This window comes from Amphiprion ocellaris, chromosome 7 (assembly GCF_022539595.1).
Source record: "Amphiprion ocellaris isolate individual 3 ecotype Okinawa chromosome 7, ASM2253959v1, whole genome shotgun sequence".
Taxonomy (NCBI): Eukaryota; Metazoa; Chordata; class Actinopteri; family Pomacentridae; genus Amphiprion; species Amphiprion ocellaris.
The window spans coordinates 29,101,165-29,128,988 of NC_072772.1; the positions used below are offsets into that span (position 1 = coordinate 29,101,165).

The 27,824-nt window shown below is 40.3% G+C and overlaps 1 protein-coding gene across 1 annotated transcript in view; it reads right to left on the reverse strand.

Moving 5' to 3' along the window:
* Positions 1-14,267: 14,267 nt before the first annotated feature.
* Positions 14,268-27,824, reverse strand: part of LOC111563666 (protocadherin-16-like) — a 77,631-nt gene continuing 64,074 nt past the window's right edge. The window contains exons 10-21 of the mRNA XM_023262843.3: positions 26,484-27,330; positions 23,668-23,907; positions 22,810-22,935; positions 22,450-22,659; positions 21,487-22,353; positions 21,278-21,391; positions 20,988-21,199; positions 20,504-20,655; positions 19,898-20,028; positions 19,288-19,574; positions 19,059-19,200; positions 14,268-18,546 (exon numbers count right to left, since the gene is read on the reverse strand). Coding sequence (XP_023118611.2) covers positions 15,956-18,546; positions 19,059-19,200; positions 19,288-19,574; positions 19,898-20,028; positions 20,504-20,655; positions 20,988-21,199; positions 21,278-21,391; positions 21,487-22,353; positions 22,450-22,659; positions 22,810-22,935; positions 23,668-23,907; positions 26,484-27,330 — 5,919 coding nt within the window. The 3' untranslated portion in view covers positions 14,268-15,955. The remainder of the gene's footprint in view (positions 18,547-19,058; positions 19,201-19,287; positions 19,575-19,897; positions 20,029-20,503; positions 20,656-20,987; positions 21,200-21,277; positions 21,392-21,486; positions 22,354-22,449; positions 22,660-22,809; positions 22,936-23,667; positions 23,908-26,483; positions 27,331-27,824) is intronic.

Genomic DNA, 27,824 nt, shown 5'->3' on the forward strand with positions numbered 1-27,824 from the left:
GCAGCAGTGGTGCAACAGACCATCCTGTCTTTAAGCAGTGCTCTAACCAGCAAAATAACCATTAGTAGGCCCACACAGTGGTATGGTAGTGTCAATATCACTTATGCAGATGAGGAAGTTTTGTACTTAGATGCTGCTGCGTTAAAATATGTAAGCAGGTGGGTAGTTAAGCTGTGGTTTACTCAATTATACCAAAAGAATGGGGTTCAGTTCTAAAATTTATTAGAAGTTAAACTTGGACAGAAAGCACACTCTCAGCTTGTCTCTTTTTGTGGTATCCCTGAGTGATGCACCATTCAGCAGTATGTCCAAATTTCTGGAAATGTTTTTCCAACCAACCGTTTAATGTGACTTACAATGTGGGCTGGGCAGCTGTGGCCAGTTTAAACAAAGAATATCTCTCCAGTGTGTTTTGAGGCACGTTTGAAGCATTAGGAGCTAGTTGATTTATTCAGTTTCAATTAAGCGTTGTTGAAGATGCATTAGATGAAACTGGTGTCAAAAAGAGGTCATGAACCATTGGAAATGGTCAAAATCTTTCAATTGGAAGAATGAGCTTATTAGTTCTTTGTAAAATGTGAGCTTTAAAGGGAGAATCGTGATTCACGTCCCTCTCTCTGAATACTAAACGGTACTCTTTGAAGTTTTAAACCAGATTTGCAAATCAGAGCACCACTTTCTCATCATCACAATCTAAGAAAGGATCAATGAGGCCTGTAGCAACTTTAGGAAGTTGAATTTTTATTCTGCAGACTCTTTACTTGGGATCAGAGTGTGTGTATTATGCTCCTGTTGTAATATACTCCTGTTATACTCCTGTCCAACTCTACCTTTTCACAATCATGTTCCTTCTCAGGCTTGACCTTCTTTGAGAGCAACAGGGGTAATACAGTCTTTTTAATCAAACAGAATGCATTAAGTTTTCAAGTTCCATTACAATCAAGAACTTTATTTCATATCTACTTCCACAGTAAATGTAAGACAATGGCTGGCTTTTGGAGGATTTTCAGTGTGTTAACCTAATCATGTTAAACACAACTGAACTGATGGAAGAGCTAAACAACAGAAGAGAACAGACAAATAGTAGAAACATATGTATAAAAGAGAGACTGCCTTGCACTATAAGGTTCATATGATGGTGCTATTTACGCAGCCATTGCGTTGCTAAGAAATCTGTGCAGGACTGAGGTCAACCAGCACACTGATATTCATAAATAATAGTAAACTGACAAAAGGGGCTTTAAAATATCAACACCAGCAAACAAAACAGCAATAGTTTCATCTTTGTACTGACAGCATCATGACCAATCTCATCACGAATCTCATGATAGACAAAATAGCTGACTGTGCAGACTCCAGTACTTAGTTAAAACAGACTCCTCTACCAACCGCCTCAACTAAGATCTTGAACCTAAAAGTCTTTTTAAGACTGCCATCATCAAATCTTAATTTCTTTTTAATGTTTAATAAACAGGACATTACATTATTCATAATTTTATTGCATTATTTTTGCCTCCACATGCTTTTGATCTGTATCTTGCAGCATCTGGATCTTGGGTAGAACCGTACAGATACATTGGGCTCTAGTCTTGCCAAGCAGATATAATGATTATCAGACGACCTGACCCACCCTTGAATATGTCAGTAACGGCTACCACACATATATGAATTACTTTGAATCACCTGTAAAATGCTTTTAAAATGCTGAAAATGTAATGCAGTGGTGGAAAACGGTGTCAGATTTAGTAGTCCAGCATAAATAAACTATCTGACTGCAGTGTGTACAAAATAGTCTAATAATATTTAAGCCGGGTGACTCTTGGGGTGAGGGATAAAATTACATCAAGGTTAGATTTATAATTACAGGATCTAGCTAAAAGATGCTCCAAATAATAAAGTGTGCAGCCTTACCAAAAAGTAGCACGGCAGTATTATATTGTGCTTTTTTTGTAGATTAATTAGTGTTAATAGCTTGGTGACCCATATTATTACTGGTTGTGCTGTTGCCCTTGTTGGTCATGCCAGGTTTCATTGCTGACAAAATGGATATGAGAAAAACTCTACTGGCATCACTTCCATTTGACATTAAGTAAGGAAATATAAAATCAATTGTTGCTGCAAAAAGCAGAAACATGTTTCTTTAGGCTGCACTGGTGTCATGCAGAAACTTTACTTTGGCTCTATGCTTCAATGTTTACATCATACATACTTTTACATTGCATAACATGCAACACAGCATATTTATATGCATTGCATTTGTTTTTTCTTCTTTTCCATTTCAAACCTGCCTCTCCAACAGCAGCTGGATTAATCAGTCATCTTGCTTGAAGCTCAGGTCCATGTGCCATGTTGTTAAAATTTGGGAGGCGTACACACTAGCTCCTTTGCCTGCCTTCAGTTCCTCATAACTCCTTAAATTTAGGAGACTTTTATGTGTTTCATCTTACTAGCATAATTCCAGTTTAGCAGGATTGCATTCTCCAGTTAAGTCCAAGATCAGCACTGTCAAAGGTCCTTGCCAATGCCAATAGAATGAATTTATTTTGTTTTTTTGTCATTATTAAATGCTAGGCTGACAGGGCTTTATCTTCTTTATCTTATGTGTGTACTGCACTTTGGTCAACTGTGTTGTTCTGTAAAGTGCATTACAAATAAAGTTGGATTGGATTGGATTGGATATCTAAAAACATTAGCGCTTATTAGGTGTGACAGTTTTTTTCTTTGCAATTTGCTTTAGTCAAAATATTCCATTTGTTTCAGAGGGTTAGGATTGTATTTGTATCAATTTGCTTTAATTCAGTGAGTAACAAGAATCCAGCAGAGAAGTTTTCTTGCTGTAAGGATATTATGACAACAAAAAATATTACTTGTTAATGGATATTAGCTGTTGAAGAAAGGAATTCTGTGAGCTTTGGTAGTGCCATTCAGTCACCATGTGACGCTGTAACAGACACACACTCACAAATTATGTGTGAGATTAAACTGCATTCCTCATGTGGGTTATTTTTCTGGCAACACTAAAAGCTATTTTTATGTAAGGGACTCAAAGGAACAAGCAGTCAGTTTCTCTGGATATCAATTACATTTTTGTGTGTGTTTAATGTTTCAAACTTAATAGTTTCCTATGAGCAGTAAAAAGGTTTGCAATTATGAGCCATAACTTTTATGAGATGCTGCATGTGTTACTTCAACATCCAAGTAGACTGTGCGTAGTGAGCAACTTATGAGAATGAGAGAAAATCTCCTTAACATCAATATTTTTGAAGTGATTTGCAGTGTAAAATACATAATCATTCATACTCTGTAGACACTATCTATTTAGATGGGGAATGGAAGTGAAAGCAGATGGGACTGTAGGCTAAAATACTTTCCACTTGAAGTAGGCCACTCTTGTTCAGAGCTCTCTCAGTAGCTGGGCTTATTCCAGACACTCGGCAGGAGAAGTGAAGTTCAAACTGCTTGGCTCCCACCACTGGGCTGTTGTTGGGTAGAGCGTTGATTTACAGCAGAAGTCTGTCTCCTGAGATGGACGAACTCAGGCCAGAGGTGAAGGATGGCACCCCAAGAATGCAGACACAACAGTGCATTTTTGTGAGCATTTAAATATTGCTGCCATATTATACACATAGATAGCTGCTACAAATGGAAATTTAAAAAAAAAGCTTTACCAAGAGGGGTACAAAGCGCAGTAAGGGACTAATTAAAAGAGCAAAACCTTAGACAATCTAGAGATAACATATCCCACATTCTATGCTGTTACACACCATTTTAATGTCTAACTTTATAAAATGCATAGCTTTTGTTGACTATTGCAACATTTAAGACCCTGCACACCCACACAGGTGTTTTTACTTATATTGTCTGGTTAGATTTATTGCAGTTGTTTGCATTTTACACTGTTCGGCTGATTTCATATCAAAGCAGTAGGTTGTGTTTTAAGTTATTCCTCCATTAAATGCCCAACAGTCAGGCGCAGTATACTTTCACCTTTAAAGTCTGCAAGCTGCTCAGAGACGAATTAAGTGCACAAAGCATGAGGTACACGATTGTATAATGGAAACTGGAGAGGCTCTTTCACGTCTGTGTGTAACACCCACATGTAAACAGCAAGCAGAAAAAAGATCAATGCTGCTGACCCAACCACAAAGTGAGTCTGCAGATGGAAAGCCTTATAATACTTTGAAAACCACCATGATATTTTTGATGAATTTTACCTTGGCTCACTTTATTTATCTTGTTCTAGATAATCATGTCAGTGTAATGATATTCAGATAATATTATTTAAAATAATTCAAATTATTATCCAGTATCAAATCACTTGTTTTCACTGTCTGGTTATTTTAGTTATGCTGAGTGATTCAGCTGATTATTTTATAAGCCTTGTGGCTTCCAAAGTTATTTGTGATACCACTGACAAATAACCAGCAGAACATTGGTCATAACAGCTTCCAGTGTTCCCATGTGGTGATTAAATTAACACCAAGCTTTTTCCACAACTCTGCACAAAGTTCAGACTCAGTTTGTTAAAGGAGACCATCAGTAAAGACAAATGCTAATTTTCCAGTTTCACAAGCCGTTCACCAAGCACACATATTATTCATTTATAAAGTGTTTGATGAGAGATGCAAACCAACAATACCACCCAACTTAGAAATAACTAGGACAAATCAAAAGGTCAGAACTTTCTCTTACCTCTGAATTCACCTCCAGGTCATTTAACACCATGGTCATGTGAGTCAACGTTCTGATATCATTTAGGTTTGTTAATTTTTGCGGAAACAAGGGAATAAACTGGAAACGTGAAAACCCCACTTAATTACATGACGCATTTGCCAGTTGTAATCAAAAGATACAGAGATGTCTTCTACTGGAATTCTTAGCTAGTGCAATTTGGCCTTCAAAGCTGTGTCGAACTGGACAAAAGGAAAAAGGAATTGTTTGTACTTTTATAAAAGAGCATTATCCAGAAGTGATTTATTATACCAATACAGCGGGGGCACTTGATTTGTATTGTTGTAAATGAACCACTCAAAGCACACTGAGTGGAATAAACCTGAGGTGAGGTGCTGGTCCTTAGCTAGACTGATTGCTTTTCACAAGAAGTCCTTGTCAGCTGCAGTTTCTTTTGCATTTATCTGGCATCCAAGGTGTAGCTCATTCTTGATTAGAATAAAAACCAACAAAGTTCTTGTTTTGCACGACAAAATTTACAAAGAAAAACGGACAAAGAACCAGTTGAGTTTCTTAGTTGAGAGAGGGTCCATGAATCATTATGCAAATATGTGAAAGTTTAAATGGGCTGTTTTTTGGCTTGTGCTGAAGGAAAATGATAATGACAGTGAGGGAAATTTAAGAGCTTTAGCTTAGGAAGGCTCACTAATCACCAACTCCTCTGTGACTGTGCACATTAACAGCAACCTCGTGGCAACATCGTCTTTCAGTGTTAGCAGCAATCTCACCACTCTTCATTGAGCTGTAAGGATAGTGAGCCTTTCAAAAAAAACAGCGCTTGACTGCTATGCAGACTGCTGATCGTGTGCACCATAACAAATCCTCAAAGTGTATTTGATATAAACATAATCAGGGATCATCATAAATTATTGTTGCCCTTTCAGCTGCAACTTCATTACAGCTCTCTATCTTTTTTCCACTGAGAAATATTATATGCAAATGAGAGAAAGTGTGCAGTGACTGGCGAGGCTGAGTGTATCAGTCCACTGTTCAAACCTTTTGGTTGGCAGCTACAGTAATGTCAGGAGGGACCAAGCTGGAGCAAAAGAAAACACAAGGCCAAATATTACTGTGCTCGACGCAATCAACACAGAGAAGAAACACATATATTCAAAGCCAGACCCTAAAAGGCAGTAGATGCAGAAATCTGTTTATCAGTCTGCTAGTCGGGTGTTAAATCCAAATTGCCTGGAAGTTCCTTTCAGGTCGTAGTACATTTTGATGTCAAGAGGTTAATTAACATCAGGGATTAGATATTTTTTTATGTTCTTGCTTAGGTGGTCTACTGGAAAAAGTTCAGCCTTAAGTAACTGTGTGTTCCAGTGGTGGCAAGCGAGTGAACTTTTTAAACATACTTTAAAAAGTTACTAAGCCTATTGTCTGGCAACAGTCCAATTATATTTGCTTTTATCATAGACCTTTTCTCTGTTTTTCCACAGTTTGTTTAGAGGATCACCAGCAACAAATGGATAAATCCCAGCTCATCCTTTTTTGAGCTGTGAACATACAATACTACAAAGTTGATTATAACCCCGAGTGATTTTCAAGATTGTGGAAAGTTTGCACTGGTTTGTGAAATAGCAGTCAGAGCTGTCGCAATCATGTTGAAAACTCCAAATTTTTACTGCTGGAAACCAAGCAGTGTTTAAGATGATAAGATTTTAGTAGGTTAATAGTGTGCAGCATGTTTATTTACAGCTGTAAACTGAAGGAGAAGCTACAAATGAATGATGAAAATTGCAATCAGCAAGGATTCTAAATGTCGTTTGGCCTAGCTTCCTGAGCTCATCGTGTGTTTTCACATTTGGATCTCTGAAGTGATATGCTGCTATACATACTTGATTTAATTTGATACATTTTGTAGACCACATGTCCAGGATTGTGGCAGGATTCCCATATTTTATATAATTTCTAAACCTGCTTGCATGGCTCCCAAGATTTAAGCTGACAGTTGTTTTCGCTGTCAGTCTTGCATGAAGCTGAACGCATAAGATACTGGCATAGTAATTATGATTTTTTCCAAAGTAAAACATGTATACTTTAATAAATGAAGGTTTAATAAGAGGAGAGATGAAAATAACTGAGTCCTTCTTCTGGTCCTTTTATTTATGCCTGTCAGCACATATTTTCATAGTCCCAGATTTATTCCCCTTAGATGGATTGTGTTGGAAGGTAGTGATGTCTGTAAAAGCAGGTGTTGAGTGCTGAGTTCTTTAGTTACAACAGTTGGAGTTTAGTGTTGGTTTATCAGACCCGATCTGTCTAGAAACTGTTTATGTGCCACTATGAGACCATTTTTCCCTTAATACTTAAATAATCTCCCTTCGCACCCGTATACTCCACAGAAGATGTTGGCTGATCATTATATGAAGGAACGTCATATTTATCTGTCCTCTCTGAAACTGCTTGCTGCTGCACTAACCAGTATGTATTTGATTCACTAACAGGGCGGGAGCGCCAATCTGTTACATTTCGTCAATTTGGCTTTCAAATGGTTTGCCGAGCACCGAGCCAGACTCCCATAGAGATAAACTGAAGCAAACAATCTCGACTCTCACTGCCAAGGTTAGATCAAATGGTAAATGCTAAAGCAAAAATACAGAAAAACAAAACAGTTTCTTTGGAAAACGATTTATACTGCATGAAATGTTATGACAGTTTAATGAAATCAGCAATTAACATTTTGTTATTGGATAAATCTGTTTTCTGGCTCGGATTAAGATAAGCACAGCGATTAAGCTGCATAATCTTCTTCCAAAGTTTTAGTGGAGTTAGCTTTTTGACTTTTAGAAATATAATCAAAATAAGGCATTCTGACCATCAACAGAGGTTTTGGTTTTGCATTTATATTATTTCACCATTTTCATCAAATTGGAAATCATATGGTAATTACTGAATTTGATACCATTTCAGCATGAAAAGGAGCATTTCTTAGAGATATCCCTTATAGATGTTATTGAGTTACACTGTAAAAGAAACAAGATTTCAGAAATGTAAGGAAAGAGTACCTCATTTACGTAAATACAAGCAAGAGAACATTTTGCAGACCTTGAGTACTGTTGTTTAAATCACGGTTTGGCTTGAAAGTCGCATATGCGAAAATGTCATGGTGTCACTTAAACAATGCAACCATCATTAGAATTCTTCCTATTGTTTGGTCCGATAGTAAATGTTGGTTGGTTTAGCGTTAAGGTTTAGGAGGAACAATGTTCTTGTATCTATCAGTATTTGATCATTTGGTGTGATGACAGTGCATGAAGCTTAACAGTCCCACTATTCATTTTCACACTGAAACTCTCTGGATGACAAATGGCACTGCACTAAACTTAAATCGTTAGTTAGGTAGTTATTTTTAGCCTTATTCTCTGTTGCCGTGCAGTATATTTCAACATGAAGAAATAAGAAAAGAGGTTTATGTTTTGACGGAATCGATGAAAGGCAAGTGGTTTTCCTAAGTTTCTACAAAAAATTATAGAATCTACAGAATCAGTGATGGGAAGAACTTTGTCATCAGCAAGGCAGCACACTGCTGTGAGTCATTACCCTACAACCACAAAGCTCTCCATTTTCATTCATGCCATAACGTTTGGCCCGTCAGCCTGACAGATTGCAGCATCTTTAGCCCAAAATGGCATAATTGCAACCGTTGTCATTATGAACTCAGATTAGTTGTCAGTTTTAATAATCCTACATAAAAATCCTAAAGACGGTTACATCATTATATTTTTTTCATCATACATTATGGTATTTTTCAGATGAGATACCATGTCACTTTCTAGCCTCTTCTTAAGAGAACAAAGGGAATCTTAACTTGGCATAAACAAACATTGTAATCAACTATCAGAACAACATGTGATAGTCGTAAAATTACGTTAAAATTATAATAATTGTGTTGCTGTCAAATAAATTATGGTTGGTTTTTTTTATGGGGCTTTCACTGTGCAGCTTGCAGTTTTGCTGGTATCCGTCATCACTGTTTTGCAGTCAGAACAATTGCTTCAAAGGAATGGGTCAGAAATTTCAATGTTATTTCACAGCCCTGACTCCACTTAAATTCACAAAAATCAGAGCTGTTGCAACCCTATGCTGTAAATATATTGCTCTACAAACAGGCCAAAACAGCAAGGAATATCACATTTGTCAAACAATAAACGCCTTATACATAATTTATTGAATTCCTATCCTATCGTCTGTCTCCTCCACAAACCGCTACACACAATAACTGCAACAAATCACCGAGGCAGAATGGAATAAATCTATGGGCTGCATTGCAGTGAATGCTTCTGGTGCAGGTCTACCAAACAACGCCTGATGAAAATGAATTAGCAATGAGAGACAAATTTAAATGCAGTAACTTAATCATGGCGATTTCAAGAAAAAGTTAAAAAGGGTCGAAACAAATCAAAACAAAGTAAAGCCTGAAACACAAGCAGATGGCCTAGTAATGGGAAGCAGGTTGGGCTGGTTGCTAAGTGACAAGGGCTAAGATGAGGGTCCATAGTTTTGGCCGCGGTTTTGCAGGAAAAACACTTCTCCTCCCTAGTCTGAGCCACCCTCTTTCCCCATAGTGCTGTGGTTCTGACGCTGGCGGGGCAGGACAGAAGGCAGGCCTGACCAAATGAGAAACAGACCCCCTTCACCCCAGTATTGCCTATTTCTCCCTGTGGCTTTTTTGTTTTCAAAGAAAAAAAGAACGCTCTCCAAAAATAGATTTGGGGCTCGCGTGCCAATGGGTTTTGAAACCTTTTTTTCCACTCCCTCTAGTCACGCAAGTAGCCTGGCAAGACCTTGAAGAGAGAGCAGGGAAAAAAAACTGAACTCGTAAGAGACAAGAGGATCGCAGAGGGGGAAAAAAAGTCTCTTTGGAGTGTTTGGAGAAAGGATCGCGGTAAGCTGAGGATGGAGCATCCCTGGAGCCTGGCCCTCTGCTGAGGGAACAAGGAGCAGAGACTTCCGTGCAAGCTTCAGGTATGAGGGGTTTATGGGTAATCCAACCATGAGCAGAGAAACGTCTCTCTGGTCTGGCCTCATTTTAACTGGATGGAAGCCTGGGCTCCTCCAGAGAAGAGACTGATCCTTACCAAACGGCCTGCAGACAAAGCAGCTCACGCTCAAATGCAAAGATTCCCATTCCTTATATCCATAAGCCCATATCATTTACTTCACTACTGACTGGTCTCTGCAGCTGGTATTCATCTTTTTATCTGTCACATCATATATTATGTCATCAAGATGAGCTCAGTGCCGAGATTATTAAAAAAGAGACATTATTGAGCCCTGGTTAACTACCTTTGAAAGACTGTCTATTTTGGTACCTTCATTATAGAAAGCGCTTTTGAACATAAGACAGTGAGAAGGACTCACAGCACAAGCTCTTCTGCAGAAGCCATGCTAAAACCATTATATCCTCCAGTCGTTATAGTCATTATTCCTTCAAGGCTGCATAAGCCCTCGACTGCTAAAGAGCACGGAGGTTCTCTGGAACAACTGAGTAAGGGTTAATTTTTTAGCTAGCTTTAATAACAAGTAGGCAGGCTACAATGAACTCTGGTCCACTGAAAACATGTGACATTGGGTCCTAATCCTGTGATCCAGGGACTTTTTAAATGAGCAGTTCCACAGAAGCCTTATTTTTTCTAGGATTTATCTCTTAACACTCTTGTATAGATTTGTAGGTAAATTGACTTTCACATTATCAGAAAATGTTCATATTGTAAATGATGTATATTGGAAGAAAGAGAAGAGAAGATAGGGAGGTAAGGAAGTGTGTGCAAATGTTGGTTTACCTTTAAGATAAGGATTGTGATGCATTTGCAGTATGTTGATAGGTTCTGTAAATGAACAAGTACTTTGCCTTGACATTGCATTGACATTCCTGACACTCAGAACTCACTTTTTGATACGTATTTGAAATAAGTTTCAAATCCATTAACTTTAAGAAAGTTTTGATCTATGGAAAGTCTTCCATTGTTGTCCTCAGAGCTTTCCTTTCCATATTTTCAATCATGCAATACCAGACAACAGTGCAGCAAGAACCCCTTTTACAATAACAACAAGCCCAAGGCCTTCTTTTTGAACCCTAAATCTAATGGCCAAGTGTTGCCTCGCTGCATATATCACAGCCATATAATATATCAATAGCCTTTTGTAAAGAGGGAACACTGGGACCCGTTCAGCTGGCAATCCCAAATTAACCAAATCAAATTTTGACTTGAGGGCTTTTTCAGTGCAGACAGGCAATTTCAGACCTTTAATACTGAGTGAGTTTTCACTTAGTCATAAAGTCCAATTTTGCATTCATCTTGTCAAACTCACAGATGTCTGAAGAAATTCAAATACAGCATTTTCCCAGAAAACTCTGTCCAATTTCTATACTACATATAAGCCTGTACAATATACGGCATGGTGCAAATATATTGTAGCACTTAAACCAACTGATGACTTGCATCAGTGGACAAATTGACCAAATTGAGACCACGGCTGCCACTGTCAGATATAAGAGAAAATACATTACTTTCCAAAGATTTTAGACGTTTTTTTCCTGAGGTGTTGCTGTCGATTGCTGATATACATTAATTTGTGACAGTCAAAAGGCAAAACACCAAAATCATCTTGAGGCATTCATAGGCTCCTTTAGTTTTACAGACATGTCTTTGGATCTTGCTTGCAGAACGTAAAACAAAATGAGACTATCACATGTTTATCCATGGGGTACCATCAGAAAAGGTAATCATGTCCATATGCAGCTTATACACTTCTTTTCTTACACAGTACAACTTAAACAAGGTGCACTTGATTCTTGAAGCAAAACAAATACTCCACCAAGTCCTCCATAGTTCTGTCAGTAAGGTCTTTAATCCCACCAGAGCAGTAAAGATTGTTCTCCTATTGTTTTGTAAGAAAAAGAGAATATTGCATCTATTCAGAATGGTGCTATATAGTGGTGACAAAAGGAAATCATTCAACAATGCATGGAATTAGTTGATTAGCATATTCTTTGATCAAAGTGTGGAACTGATCAATATGGAAAACAACACTTTTGTTCCCCAGGATATCAAAGCCTGGATATTTTCTCCGTGAAAAGGCAGCTTTAAGCATGAATGTAATGAGCATTGGTACCTTAACGAACACACCGAAAGAGAATACTAATGAGCACGCTTAGAAAATTTTCAAGGAATTTATGGCTTTTTACAATCTGGGCGCTACTCTCATAATCCTATTCATCGTGGATATTGTGTTGATAACATCAACAACGTCCACTGAAGAGATGCAGGAAATGTGAATGGCAAGGATGATGTTAATAGTGGAAAATCACTTCTGACCACAAGTAACACACAGGAAACAGCCCTCTGTAAATTATCTTTTGTCAAAAACTGCACAACATTACAGATCCAGTTCCTGGCAACTTGTTGGCAGATGTACACGTTGCATTCACACACACATGCTGATTTATTTACATCAGTGTGAGGCTTTGGTTTACTTCTGCTTTATCTTGTGTACATGATTCATTCTGCAGAAGATTAGCTAATGTGAGAAAATGGTCTGCTTCCAAAAAAACTAAATTACAATGTGCACACCATCCAATAGCTATTGTTTTTCAATATGCAATAGACAGAGGAACTAGCTTTTGGTACTTTCTCTTGGCAGTTTACTACACCTTGTAATATATGCCGCAATGAGTAGTGATAGTGTCCATGTTATGTACTTTGTTATCACGAAATAATAGTTGTAATGGACATAAATATGGGAATATAATGTTTAAGTTACCAAAGTATTATATTAACAAAGTAAATAGCAATTTTAAAACTACCTTAATAATGCAAGATTTCACATTTTCAGTAACATATATGCAGGATAGCATTGACAACTCTATAAGAGGCACAGAGGCTGAAGCAGTATGTCAGTGAAGAGAAAAGGGCAACATGGCACAAGAGATTGCATGTTAACAGAGTAGCCTCCTGTGTATCCACTGTGTGTTGACGAGAAAATGATAGATTTCATTTGGTTTACACAGAGCCTTTAATTTAAGCTTTGAGTAATGACTTGGCTTTTGCCCTCTTACTCATATCATCTGAGTCCTGTTGTGTATATACTGGCCTCTGATCCAAGGTGCTCGGTTTGGTTCACAACATTCATCTCATAACCTGAGTCTGCTATGACATTCACGCTGAGTGTATCATCAACGTGCTGACCAATTCAGCCTGCTACAGCTGTATTTTCAGTTCAGGGACAAAAAAAAGGAATACACACGAGTTCACCTCTGTGTTGTGCATGTGTAATTTCCCAGAATACCACAAGGTTTTGGTTTCACGTCCGTAACCCGGCGGAGGCTGGCCTTGGCGGAGGCTGGCCTTGGCGGAGGCTGGCCTTGGCGCAGGCAAACAGCGCTGGTCCAGTTTCAGCTCTGTTTCATCAGGCAGCGGGAGTGTTGTCCAGCCTCAGGCAGAATAAGAGTTACGCAATGAGTTCCCACGACAGGTGTGGATACTAAAATATTACACTATTTAGCAACATTGTTGATGTAAATTGCATCTAAAATGTAAAACTTTAAACGAGCTCTGACAAATTCATTTCAAGGGAGAAAAGTTCAAAGTATTCTAAGTTAATATTGTTGTTTTGTTGTTTTTTTGTCAGTTTTGAATGTTTAGACAGCTTAAGCTTTGCACAGAGTGGTTTTATTTACAATATGAGAGTATTCTAATGGTCCTAAATTGTGATTATAGCCAATTTCTCAAATTAGTTTTACTCCACCCTGCTTTTTCGATGTATTATGTAATCAGAAATTAAAGGAAGTAAGTTGAAGCAGCAACACAAGATAAGCGACAGAACAATGATGGAGAAGTAAAGACAGTTACATATACAAAGATAAAAATTTTAGATTTGATCAGAGTTTGGTACTGTCCCTACATCAACATCAACATGATGAATGATTCTTCTAAATCACAAAACAGATTATTTTTTCATAGTTGCTATCAGCAAAAATGAAGGCATCTGTGAAGGCAATAATTCAGTTGACTTGTTATGGTATTGCAATTGTGTTGCATCATACAGTATATGTCTATCAAGTTGTAAATAACACTTAATGGTCATCATTAAATCAAATATTGTTGGAGAAATTTGTTCTCAAGATTGGGACAGTACTGGGACTAACCAGGGCTGTTAAAAGCCCAGATTTTTTTTCTTATTGCCTGTGGGATGAGAGGGAGTTTTCACGTGTACAGTTTATACAAGGAACAAGCTTGAGGCTACATGGTAGTGCTAGTGATATTAGCTATATTTACCTTTTGAACGCCTGGGATGTCAAGAAATGCCACCTTCTGAAGGTGTCAAAATGAACAAAACATCAGTGTCAGAGGAACTCACTTTATAAGGATGCTGGTCATGTCCTCTGGAAATAAAACTCCTTTGAAAATGTTCAAATGCAATCCCAAATCCAGCACATGAAGAGACGTGCTATTATACTAACTAGCAACTTATGACTACACATTATTTTCATACAATATTCTGAACTAAGAAAGATGTGACAGAGGCAACAATGTGATCACAAGTTCTTTAATCAGGCACTTTTTGCTCAAAACATTTGTCTGGACAAGCCTAGCATGATATGTGGAGGACTTTCTCTTCTATGATACCATTGTATACACAGTTGGCACAAACAAGAAATGCAAGCAGCAGGTAACACTGTTAGATAGAAAAAAAACAAGACAAACAACAAGGTACCTCCTTCCTATTAAATAGGTAGTATTTATGTATATTTGGCAATGGTCAAAACAGTATCCATGTAAATAATTTACCAAGTCTCTCAGCTTCTGAGGTCTACCTAACTGATAAATAAAAAAACTGTAGAATGTTATATAATGTTATAGAGTCTACAACTGGGGTTAAGCAAGGGCACTAGGAAGTTGCTAATGTAAACAGATACTTTTTAAAAAAAGGCTGCAAAAAACACAGTTATGATCATAAATATTTTATGTCATAAGGATCTATGTAAAAGCATTTTGCGCAACATTCTACGGTGGTGTTGGAACATTCAGAAATTCTTTAATACTTCTATCAGACCAAATGTAACATTTGTAAGTATTAGTTTTAATCCATATACATAGTATTTATAGTGCTACTGAAAAGAGGGGAGAAATGTCATCCAAACTAACATTCATTAAAGTTTCATTAAATCTATACACAGAAATTAGAAAAACCTGCTGCAAATTATTGTTAGCGTTACAATCACACCGATTAACAGCTTAAGTTATGCGTCTTTAATATTTTACTGAGGAACCTTAGATGAGTAGACAAACAACTGCTTACATTCTCTGGAATGATTAGGCTGCTGATAGAGCAAACATTTTTACATTTACCACATAGCTGCTCAGTGTTCTCCCTTAAATGAAATATTTTCACAATGCAAAATAAAAAGCAGTAAGGCTTGTTGTGAGAAATGCAATCCAAGGTGCCTGAAGGATACGATCACTAGACCTCAGGTTCCATTTTCCTTTGTAGAATATGATGCATGTTAAGCACAATAACAACTTTTCAGCATTTCACATTCATTGTTACTTTTTTATGTGAGATCAAACACTGGATTCTAAGAAAATTTCGATCACACAATACTATGCTGAATGGAGTTTCATTTGTTCAAGCAAGGATGCCTCTTTTTCTCTAAATATTTACATTTATCTGTTATAAAGGTCCCATTTCATAAAGCATTAACAAGGAGCTTCATTTAATACCACAAAGTTGAGAATTACAAGAAATACCACAAACATACAGTACAAACAAGTATACAGTACAGGCTACAGATATACAAATATAGAAATATATTCCAAGGTTTTAACAACCCTTTGACACTTTAGTTCCATTTTTTTTGTCAGAAACCACATGGAAGTATAAAAATATAGACAATGCTTTTGTACAAAATATTGACATCATGTATGAATCTCCATTCCAATGTGCAAATTACCACTGATCAACAGAAGAGTAAGTTTCTTTCACACACACACATACACACCCAAAGGCATAGTCCTTTTTGGCCTGTTAGTCATGTAGTTTTTCTTCAGAAAGCACCATAACTTCAGTTATTTGGACTTCTTAGTGTAACGTTGAACTAGTTCTCTTAAGAAAGAGAAAAGAAAATACATTGACTCATTTCAGGTTGCAGCCCCTGTGGTAATACAGTAGAACAAGTTTGGGACAGCAGTGACTCAGTTTTAATTCACCTTTTGTAAGTTTAAATCCTCAGTTCTGCCTCCTCACTGTGTTCCAAGTTGTGTTCAGTTGTGCTGATCATGGAGGCGGAGGGGCCCTGCGAGACACTGAAGGGCGTAATTGCAGGAGAACGTGCTGCCAGCGGTGAGAGCGAGGGGGAGAAACTTGGAGACATTGCCACCGAGGAGATGGATCCCTCAGCGCTGATGGGGGATCTACGTAATGAAGCCAAGTGGGGGAACGTCCTCCCTACAGCAGGCTTTGGAGGTACAGTTTTGGCCCCGGGGTGAGCCACAGAGGTTATGAGAGGTGGGGGGTCGATTCTTGACTCTGCTTTTGCTTTCTGATGAAATGACCTGCGAGGATGAGGAGCAGCCGTTTCATCTTTTAAACGTGCTATTTCAGTAAAAACGTTAGCTAAGGGTTGGAACTGGGGACACCAGTTTAGTAGGTAGTCCCAGTTATAGCTGCCCCTTAGCTCCTCTTCACTGGCCACAATGGCTGTCAGGGAGCCATCCACAGGAGGCTTTCCATCCTCCGGGAAAGTATAGTCTTTAGGGCGGGAAATACTGAGTCCCCGTCCCACACCCACATAGCCACCCCCTTCGTCTCTGTAGACTGGCACCTGGCCAGCTAGTAAAGTACCATTGAGACTGCCCAGTTTCTTCCCTTTGAACCAATCTATGGAGGGCTCACAGGACACATCTGACAGCTGATCGGCATCCTGCTGGATTCCAGAGTCCGGACCTCGAGCAGAAATGCGCTCCTGCATTGAGGACGAGATACTTGACACCCGAGGATATTCATTAATCATTCTGATCTCATCATCCTCTGCTGCCTCGGCTTCCGCAGATCCACGGCCACTGGAGTGGGAAGGATCCAAGGATCCCCCACGGGTGTATGGACCCCCACTGCTGCCACTCTGATCAGCTGCATATCCAGGAAGGGCCTGATGGTAAATCATTTCATTTGCTGCTATTTTTGTTTCCTCAAACTTGTGTAGCAGAGTGCCTGACATTGGTGTTCGTTCTTGAGCTTTTTGCTGCTTTTTGTGACGTCTTAATTTAACAAAAAATAGCGCCACAGCAATTATTATTAGTATGACTATGGTCCCAAGTGAAACTGCAATAACACTGATGAGCAACATATTCATGTCTGTGGTGAGGCCAAAAGACGTATGGGTCACATCTATGGTAACTTTAGCCACAGCTATGCGAGACGTCTCCAGAGGACTGTGAGCAGTCACATCCAATGTCACCAGCCGCACCTCTCTTTTAGAGCGACTCACGTGTCGACTGTAGCTGTCCATCTTTAAAGAAATTGCTCCAGTTGAATTGTTGACTTCAAAATAAGGCGAATGGTCTGGTAAAGAGTAGAGGATAACTCCATCCACGCCTCCATCCTCATCTCTAGCTTGTACTTTGCCAATCATGTGACCTTTCTTCGCTCCTTCAGGCACTTCAAATGAAAACTCAGAAGAGGTGAAAACAGGATCATATTCATCCTCCCCTGTAATGTAAACCTGTACTGTTACAGAAGCAGAATAGTTGCCAGCATCCATGGCAACAGCCTCAAAATGGAAGGAGTTTACCTTCTCAAAGTCAAAAGTAGAGCGAGTCCGAATTTCGCCTGAAGTTTGATTGATGAGGAAACCCTCTTTTCCTTCTTTAGACGTATCTAACATGTAGTACCTCAGCTGTCCAAAAACACCTCTGTCGTGGTCGATTGCATGCAGCATGGTAACTAAGGCATTCTGGGGTTGGTTTTCCCTGATGCTTGCAGTTACGAGTTTGAGGGGGAAGAAGGGCCGGTTATCATTGATATCCTTCACCTCGATGCTGACGGGGGCCAAAGCATAGTGTCCCTGACCGTCAGTAGCCTGGACAACAATCATATGGGACAGTTGTGTCTTGCTGTCCAGAGGTCTCTGCAGCCTCAAAGCTCCAGTCCACTGGTCCACCTGGAAAAGGTTTGTCTCATCCCCTGAGCTTATAGAGTACTGCACCTCTCCGTTTGGTGCAGAGTCTGAATCTGTAGCAGATAAATGCAAGATCTCAGTCCCTGCTGCAGTACCCTCACTCAGTACCACACTGTACTCTGTCCGGCTGAAAGCTGGAGGGTTGTCATTGGCATCTGTAACACTTATAAGGATAGGCACGCTGGAGCTACGCTGAGGGATTCCACGATCCGATACCACAACAGTCAAGTTATAACTTGGTACTGCTTCAAAGTCCAGGTTCTCCACCAGGATCAGGCTGCCAACTGTCTGGAAGCCCCGCCCTTCAAAGAAGCGCACACTGCTCTCAATCTGGAAGGCATTACCTGAATTGCCGCTGGCAATGGCAAAATCAAAACCACAGTTGTCCCGGAACAGGTCTCCATCCACAGCTTCTAATGTCAGAACAGTTGATCCAGGAAGCCCGTCTTCAGACACAGTGGCTCTGTACTCTGACTGGTGGAAGACCGGGGCGTTGTCGTTGACGTCGGACACTTGTACCTGGACAGTGGCGATGGATGAAAGCGATGGAGTACCCTGGTCGCGTGCCTCAATTACAACCAAAATGGAGGGATTTTCAAAATCAAACTCTGTTTGCTGCTGGATGAACAGAGTACCTGTGAAGGAACAAATAACATGGTCATAAACAGGGGCCTTCTCTCCAGAGCTAATCATATTAATTATCAAAGCTGTGAAATGTACAGGGCGATTGGCTATAAAACAAATGACACTGAATGATTGAAATAATTAATTCAACTGAAAATGCATTTTGTTAACACTGTAGCAGGTTTCGGCACATGCTGTTGGAGGGAACATTTTTTGAGGCAAATGGATTGCATTTGAGAATAGGAGACAGCGTAGCTTAAGGCTAAAACAGTCCTCTTTTATAATATACTTATTTTTAGATGCTATCTCAAGCAGAACATCTGAAGCAAATAACAGTAAATCTGGTTTTCAATTACTTTTAATGAATAAAATAATTAAATATTTTGCAAAGCTTGTTGCAGAAATGGCCAAACCCCAAATGTGCATCCAGGAAGAGCATTTGCTTTTAATGAAGTGTAATTAACTGGAGCACGGGTTAGGAAATAATTATAAACAACTGTAAATGTGCACACAGTAATCGTACCATTGCTCGGGTCAATGTAGAAGACACCCTTAGTTGATGACATTACTCTGTAAGTAATCCTTCCATTCTCTCCAGAGTCACGGTCGGTGGCTGTTACTGTGATGACTGCACTGCCTGCTGGGAGGCGCTCTGGTACGGTCACCTGATGAGAAACACAATATATAAATATATGCATATCCATGACAAACATTTCAACAATTTCACTTTGTGCATGCAGAGGTGTTCGTACCTGATACAAGTCATGAGTGAAGATAGGGGCATTATCGTTCACATCATCCACCAGCACAGTGAGGTTGGCTTCGCTTTCATGCTTAGAGTCAGATGAGCGGACTGTCAGAGTGTACCACGTCCTTTCCTCATAGTCTAGAGGGCCGGTCAAAGACACTCCTCCCCCATAACGATGAATCCCAAACATGCCCTGGCTGTTGACATCCAGATGCAGTGTGTAGGAGAGAGCTGGCCCTGAGTCCACATCATTTCCTGTTACCTGGGTGATTACTGTGCCAATGAGTGTATCTGTACATGTGTAATAATAATGCAGGGAGACAAGAGAAGAAGAGCAGACATTTAGGTTGCAGCTGAAATGAAGTACAGAGAGTCTTTGTAAAAAAAATAAATAAATAAAATAAGAGGTTTTTTTGCTTTTTATGAAGAAATATCCTGTACTGGAAAGCCTTGACCTAATAGACAGGAAATGAACAGAGGAACTTGGCAATAACTTGTTTCATAAAAGGGTCAGACTTTTCTCACTGAGCCATGCTGAGTGAGCTGCCAGGGAGTGTGATGTGAGGCTTTATGATAAGATCACTGGACTAACTTCCACTGTGAAGCTGACTTACCCTCAGGCACTCGGATCTTCCTAGGCAGAGGAATCATGGGACTGTTGTCGTTGAGGTCGATGATGATCACAGTGAGGGTGGCAGAGCCAGCAAGCCGCGGGGTTCCCCGGTCTGTTGCCGTAACAACAAGCCTGGTGCCATAAAATGAATGTCAGTATCTGAACTTTTAAACCTTTTGAACCCAGTTGCATAATGTTTCTTTCCCAGCCGTTAGGAGGTCTGGGTATTTTTGAACAACAGGGCTCACTGTAGTCATTAATTTCCCAAAAAACATCACAAATCTGGATGTTGTAAGTGTATATTTACAGTACTGACAAATGATATATATATTGAAAATTATATTAAGACTATTAATAAATATTATTAAGTTTAAAATTTGATTATAAAATATTTGCACTTTGATATGGTCTCATGCATGGTCAAAAGCTTTTCCTACTTTTCTCTTTCTACAACAGAAACCACTTTATTTTGGTTTTACCATGAAAAGTTTTACCACTAAAAGAAAAACTTATTTGAGAACTTGACGGATTAAATGTGTATGTGTAAACGGCAGAGATGAGGCATTGCAGTATGTTATTACAAAAAGAAAAAAGCAGCAAGACTCACTTTGTTTGCGTCCAGATCTCTCTGTCCATTATAGCTGCTGTGGTGACGCTGCCCGTCAGTGGGTCTATCTTAAACAAGCCACTCATGGATGATGACCTGATAGAATAGGTCACCTGACCATTTTGACCCTGGTCCAGGTCATCTGCAGCAACCTAAAGCCATCACCACCCCATTTTGGAAACAAAAATACAGATATATTTTCAACAGCTGTTCCAGTGTAACTTGAACTAGTGAGCAATATTGGACTTGGAAGTCAAGAGTTCATAAAAACTGGCTATATGGACCTTGCTTTATGGCACAAATGATTATGTAGTATATTCAGTTGGGACTCTGAGAACACATGCAGTTGAATGGAGTCATTTCGCTACACTGCTGAAACTATCCAGATTTCTGAAGCTTGAGTGTTTTTTTTTTTTTATCCTTACAACTTCACACTTAAACAACAGCCAACCATAATAAACAAGTGGGGGACAGGCTACTGCACCTGGATAATGGGAAAATCGTAGCCTTGTGCCTCCCTAATGTAGGCTACATAGTTCTGAAGTTGGAAGCGCGGCAGGTTGTCATTTACGTCCTGCAGGAGCAAGTTGACAGCCATGTAGGAGCTGGAGGATGCCGTCTCTGCTTTCACCACAAGGCGGAGTTTTGGGGTTTCCTCATAGTCAAGTCCGTCAGACTTCTGGACCCATATTTCACCTAATTAAAAAGAAAAAATTCATGTTGTAGATTTGGAAAATGTTGTCTCGTCATGCTTGATGCAGTCTATGTACTCACCAGTGATGGCGTTAATTCCAAAAGACTCCAGTCTATTTCCACTGAAAATACTGTAGCTGATACCAGTTTTAGAGCCATCAGGGTACTGGGCCTGAGTTTGTGTTATCACTGTGCCTATAAGGTGAAAAACATCTTTGTTTGAATTACTTAATTCCGATATATGTTCACAATTTTGTAGATATGGGGTAAAAATGTTATATCACTCAAACCTTGAGCAGCGTTCTCTTGCAGACTGACATCTCTAGCTGTGCGGGAGAAGCGAATCCCCCTGTAGCTCTGTTCCCTGATGTAAATAACAACCACCCCCAGGGAAGATTGAGCTGGGTTTCCTTGATCCATGGCCTGAACTATCAAAGTCCTTTGGCTTTGGGTCAGAGTCTGCAGCTTCTCTGTAGCCTGTATGTCTCCTGTCAGTGAGTTAATGGTGAAGCCTCTCGCAGGGTTTGCAAAACGATAAAAAACAGAGCCATTGGCCCCAAAGTCCTTGTCCTCTGCCCTCATGGTAGCCAACACACGGCGGTTTGAAATGCTACTGGCGGAGATGTTCACAATAAGTGGATCCTGAATGAAGAAGGGGGCATTGTCGTTCACATCCTGAATGTAGATTGTCACCTGAGCGGTGGAGTTACGTGGGTTTGCAGGGGAGGAGTCAGTGGCGCACACCTCAAAAGTGTATGAGGCGGTTCTCTCTCTGTCTAGGGGTGCTGCTGTGATTATGCGGCCTGTGTTCTGGTCTATGATGAACATACTCTGGGAGCCACGGCTCAGAAAGTACAGCACCTGGCTGTTGGGACCAAAGTCCAAATCAATGGCTTTCACCTCCAGGACCAGTGAGCCAATAGGAACGTCTTCCGAAATGTCTGCAGTGTAGCTGCTGCTCTGAAACTGTGGACTGTGGTCGTTGATGTCCAGAACCGTCACCTCAACAGTGGCAGTGCTGCTGAGGGAAGGCTGGCCCTGGTCATGAGCTATGACTGTTAGCGTGTATCCACCTCTCTTCTCCCGATCCAGAGGCCGTGAGGTGGACAGTACACCTGACTGTCTGTCCAAGTGGAAGTCTCCAGACTGATCTTCAGCTGAAAGGGAGGCAATGGCAAAGTATAAAACATCCCTATCCAGAATGATAAAAATGTATAATAACAGCAGTTCCAGTCATCACCATAAATTCTCACCTGTAATTCTATAGTTTATCACCCCACTGTTTTCTGCATCAGGGTCAGTGGCTCTCAGGGTGAACAGAGGTAATGCCTCTAGGTTTTCGGGCACCTCTATGCTATAGTACAGACGACCAAAGACAGGGGCGTTGTCATTAACATCCAGAACCTTGATTCTCACTGTTGCTTTAGCATAGTTGGGTGGAAGGCCTCCATCTTTTGCATAAACTGCAAAACATAACACACAACAGTATAAATAGAGATCTTGCACACCGAATGCCACATGATTTATTTGAATATCAGAAAAACTCTTAATATTATGTATCTCAAACAGCTGTGTTTTGTTTGTGATGCTGTGGGATAGTCGGAGGGCAGTACCTGTTACAGTATAGTAGTCCTGAAGCTCCCTGTCCAGAGCCTTAGTGGTTGTGATGACACCTGTCACTGGGTTGATGTTGAAGCCCTCATGTGAGACACCACCATATGTCACTTGCCCATTGGTTCCTGCAGAGGGAACACATGCAGTGAAAAAGCTTTAACTAAACAACTAAATTCAGCCTAATAGCAAACTGTTATCAAAGCTTAGAAAGTTCATTCCTAAACTATGCAAATACTAGACAGCAATTACAATGTATTTAGATTTCTTTTGTTAGTTGCCTGTATACTTGTTTGTCGTGAGTTTTGCAGTGTAAGCGTTTGGCAGTGACAGCCCTCCCTCAGGTGTCTGGATGCCAGATTGCGTGCTAAGAGAGAGCAGTCTGGCAACCTCACCTGTTTACTTCACTAATTGCTTTTGAGGAGAAAGTTTAAAATCCGTTTGTTTTATGGTGTTTCTGACTAAGTCCAGGAGAATGCATCTCTCTGTAACCCCCACCTCCCCATGCAGTGTTCAATTAAAAACAACTGTTAATGCCTAAAATGTGAACATGCACTCAGCACATGATGACTAAGAAGAATTAAAGGCATTTTGTGTGTCTTCATTACTGCAGCAGCACAATTTAACTCACAGACCTACTGTGCTGAAGGATTGCTGTAATTTTCAGTGCACAAGTCTAGGTATTTAAATAATAATTGGTTGTATGTAACTTGGACATCTAAAACAAACTTTCCAACCAATTTTTTAACTGCAAATCACTAAATCACTGCTCATTGGGAGTATACTGTTGATTAAAAAAAAAAAAAGATTACAAGTACAAAAGGTGTCGTAAGTAAGTGTCTGCACATTGTACACCTCACCTTGGTCCAGATCAGAGGCAGACACTGTCAACACACTAGTTCCTGGAGGCTGGTTCTCAGAGATCTGGGCTTCATACTGGCTCTCCTCAAACCAGGGCACCTCATCGTTAACATCAATCACGTGGACACACAGCAGCTGGCTAGAAGAGTGCTGGGGTATCCCATGATCTTCAGCGATTATAGTGAGGTTAAAGATGTCCTGCTCCTCACGGTCCAGAGGTTTTAAAATAGACAGAGAGCCTGTAGAGAGATGAATCAAGGGTGAAATGTGGCGAGAGTTTACCTCTGTGTCGGCTTCATTGCAGCCTGTTTCACATAGACAGTAGGCGAGCCTGCTATCACAGGCAATAAAACAGACCACTTTCCGTGATTGTGTGTAGTCAAGTTATTTAAAAAAACAAGTGTGATAAGTTGTCGTGTGAGGGCCAAATCAGAGCTAATATCCTCCACACATACAGCTTTGCCTACCTGAGTGCTACCACCACCATTGCTGTAACAGCCCAAACGGTCTGGCCACAGTTTACGAGATTTTCCACTGGAGAATGCCGCAGCCATCAAGAAAAAGCAGTAAACACACACTCTAGACACGCAACAGCCAGGCCTGCCGTGCTGCGTAGGAATTAAGGGCACCCTAGCCTTTTCATTATCCTGCCCTAAAAGGGTAGAGCTTGCATTGATTCAATTTCAATTTCATGCTTTAAAATGAGATGCAACTGTTAAAGACAGAGAGGGCCAGGGCTGTTTTGCTTTTAACTTCTTTGTGTGTGTTTTTCACTTTGTGTCTTGCTAGAACTGAGATAACTTGCCTCTAAGCTTATAATCTGGTAAAAGTTACAAGCTGGAGTTTTTTTCACCTAAATGTAATTCCTCTGTTATCCTGCTGTATCCCTGGTCACTGATAACACATGGGCAGAAGAAAAGGCAGTGGGAAACTTGGGAAAGTTTTTATTTTGGATGTTTTTGATTCCAACATCGTAAGCCGATGTGGGGTTTGTGGCGCCAACACTTTGGACTACAGTATGAGGGCTAGCAGAGGCTGCCCAGACAACAGACATCTTTTTTGTCTTATATACCAAAGTCATTTATCAACATTTGATGTGTTAATCCCAGAATGGTGTTGTCATTTGCAGGGAAGCAATCTGCCGTATCACCAATGCACCCTCCCTTTGGTCCAAAAGTGAAATTAATGACCTCTTTTCTGACAAAGAGTGATGAGCGTCCCACTCTGTGACTTTAAACATCCCTAATATTAGCTCAATAGTTCTCTCTGTTGTGGTTAACTGTGATGCCAAAGTAATGAAAACAGAGTGAGCAGAGTTGGTCCCAGGTCTCTGGTTACTGACCCCGAAACAGGAGCAAACCAGGTGCTCAGAGGATTACCTCTGTCATTATTCTAACAAATAACCAGTGTATATGAAAACACTTCGGGATGAATGCACACACTGGGCTGGAGCAGAAGTGACATGCATGACAGAGCCTGAATGTTTCCATCCCCAAGCTGCTCCAGGAGGCATCCTGGTTGGCGACTTGAAGGGGGAGGCGGAGCAAACGTTGCCACGTGTCTCAAACACCACAACAAAGCCCACAGGACCAAATAGCCCAAGGTCAGCACTGACTAAGTGACAGAGTCTGATGCAAGCACGCAAACACATGCGTATGTGCAGGCCTGCCTACACACACACACACACACACACACACACCCACACACACACACACACACACACACACACACACACACACACACACACACACACACACACACACACACACACACACACGTGCGTACACATAAACATGCGTAACTGATCCCCTCTCTAATGGTTCCCAGAAGCCTGAGCAGGAGGTTCTTTGGTCTTTCATGGGAATAGATCCACAATAACAGATGATGGGTTGTTGTGTGTGCATGTGTGCTTGCACATTCTTGTGTGTGTGTGTGTTTAATATTTGGCAGGCTGCTCTGTCTGGCCTCCAACTGAGAGAAATAAGTCATGAAAGGTGAAGCAAGAGTTGCGCTGTACTTAGAAGTAAGCAGAGTATTAAAAGAGTTTGTGTGTTTATGGAAGAGAAGGTTTAGTAAATGTGGAGGGAAGTTGTGTTGCAGCACATGGAGAGGTGAGTACAAATGCTGGGCAAAGCAGAATTTTAGAATTCCAGAAACGCTTAAAAAGTACATGAAAAGACCCAAACAGGTGAACAGATTTACTCATCTGTTTAAACGGAAAATATTTCAAGTAGTGTTTTAGTTTTGAAATTCCTAACAGGTGCTACAAAAATAAAGATGGAGCACAAGCTGAGGGCTTTAGTACTGTTGTTATTGAAAATAAGCAAAAAAAGACTGGGCCTGGTGGAAAATAAGTAAAGTTAGTCATAGATATCAGAATCTTGCCTAATACTCTTCAAATTGATTTTACTTATCCGCTATTTGCAGTCTTAAAAATATTGATTTCTGATGCTAACATGGGCTTTATCCATATTGAATATAATTACTTCCATTCTTCTCAGGGACAGACATAAAGATATGCCATCTCTGGCTTCAACAAAGGGCAAAAGTAAACTTTACTTTATGCACACACACTTAATACACAATCATCCAGGACATCCTCATTTTCATCCAAATACTTTCCTCAGAAGCATCCTTATGCTAAATGTATCACCAGACACATCATGAATGATTGTGGAAAAATTATCTAATTAGACTTTTAGAATTCCATTATTTTTAAAATGAGGTGCTCTATAGCTAAGTATTGTTGGCAATGATGCAAACTGGTTGACAGCATGTACGTCAGTTTTGCAACAAACACATCCACTACACTTACCAGTGTTTGGGTTGAGGCTGAATGTCCCTGCACTGTTGCCTGACTGGATTCTGTAGGATACTCTTCCATTCTCCCCTTGATCGGCATCTCTGGCCATCACATACAAAGCCACAAAGCCCACTGGCTGGTCCTCCATCACACTGACAGCTGTTGGCGATATGAACACCGGTGGATTGTCGTTCTCATCAGTTACATACACTCTCGCTGTGACAGAACTCCAGCGCCTCTGGCTGGCGTCGAGGGCAGAATCTGTTGCTTTAACAACCAGGATCAGGTTTTTGGTGACCTCATAATCCAGCTTCTGGCCCAAGGACAGAATCCCAGTGGAGGGCTCGAGGGCTAATAGGCCAGGGGTGTTTGGCCACTGATGGAGAACAGAATACACTAGCTCGCTGTTAGGCCCACTGCCATCCTTATCTGTGGCCTGGAAAGTGTACACGGACGAGCCAGGCTCCATGCTCTCAGAGATGACAACGGTGATGGGGTCTTCAGGGAACTCAGGGGTGTGGTCATTGCTGTCTTCTACATCAATGTCCAGGTGGACTAGGGTGCTGCTGGGAGGGGCTTGAGAGAAGTCATCCACCTCAATTTGCAGGCTGTAGCGAGCGTCGCGTTCATAGTCAAGAGCACGAGCCAGGTACACGTCACCAGTCAGACGGTCCACAACAAAGGTCCCATCTCGATCTGCACCTCCCACCACTGTGTAGGTCACCTCCCCGTCTTCTAAGGTTCCTCTGTTGTGGAGCCGAACGGAACCAATAACGGATCCAGGTTTGGCCTCCTCCACGGAGTTGAAAGATATGGAGAGTGAATTGGCCTTAGTAATAGGTCTATTAATGCTGATAACCTGCAATAAAGAAGCACATGGTATTTGTAGTGAGGGGCAGAGCAACATGGAGATGTAGATCTAATGTTTCTTTTAGATGCGACGCTTGGCATTCAGCATAAGTTTACAGTTTTCAATACAGAATGAAAATATTTCATGGATGTTAAGCCAAGTAAAAACAGATTTTGTCCACTGCACTCACTTGTGCAGTATGTGTTCAGTGGGAATAAATGAAACCAGTTACAAGAGGTTTTATAGACTTGAATAACACGGCTGCTAACATTAATCACACTTACTCTGATACTCATGCTGCTGCCAGGAAAAATAATAGATGATAAAAGTAACACAATCAGAGGAGGAAATGGTGAGAGGGTTTAAATGTAACACTTGGACATATTCCTGTATTGTGTATAGTTTTGCACTTAGTTTGATTTTCTCTTCAAAGATTACATTATTACTACTTTCATTTGTATTAAAAGAGCATATGACACATTGGTTTAATAAAACATGTTTTT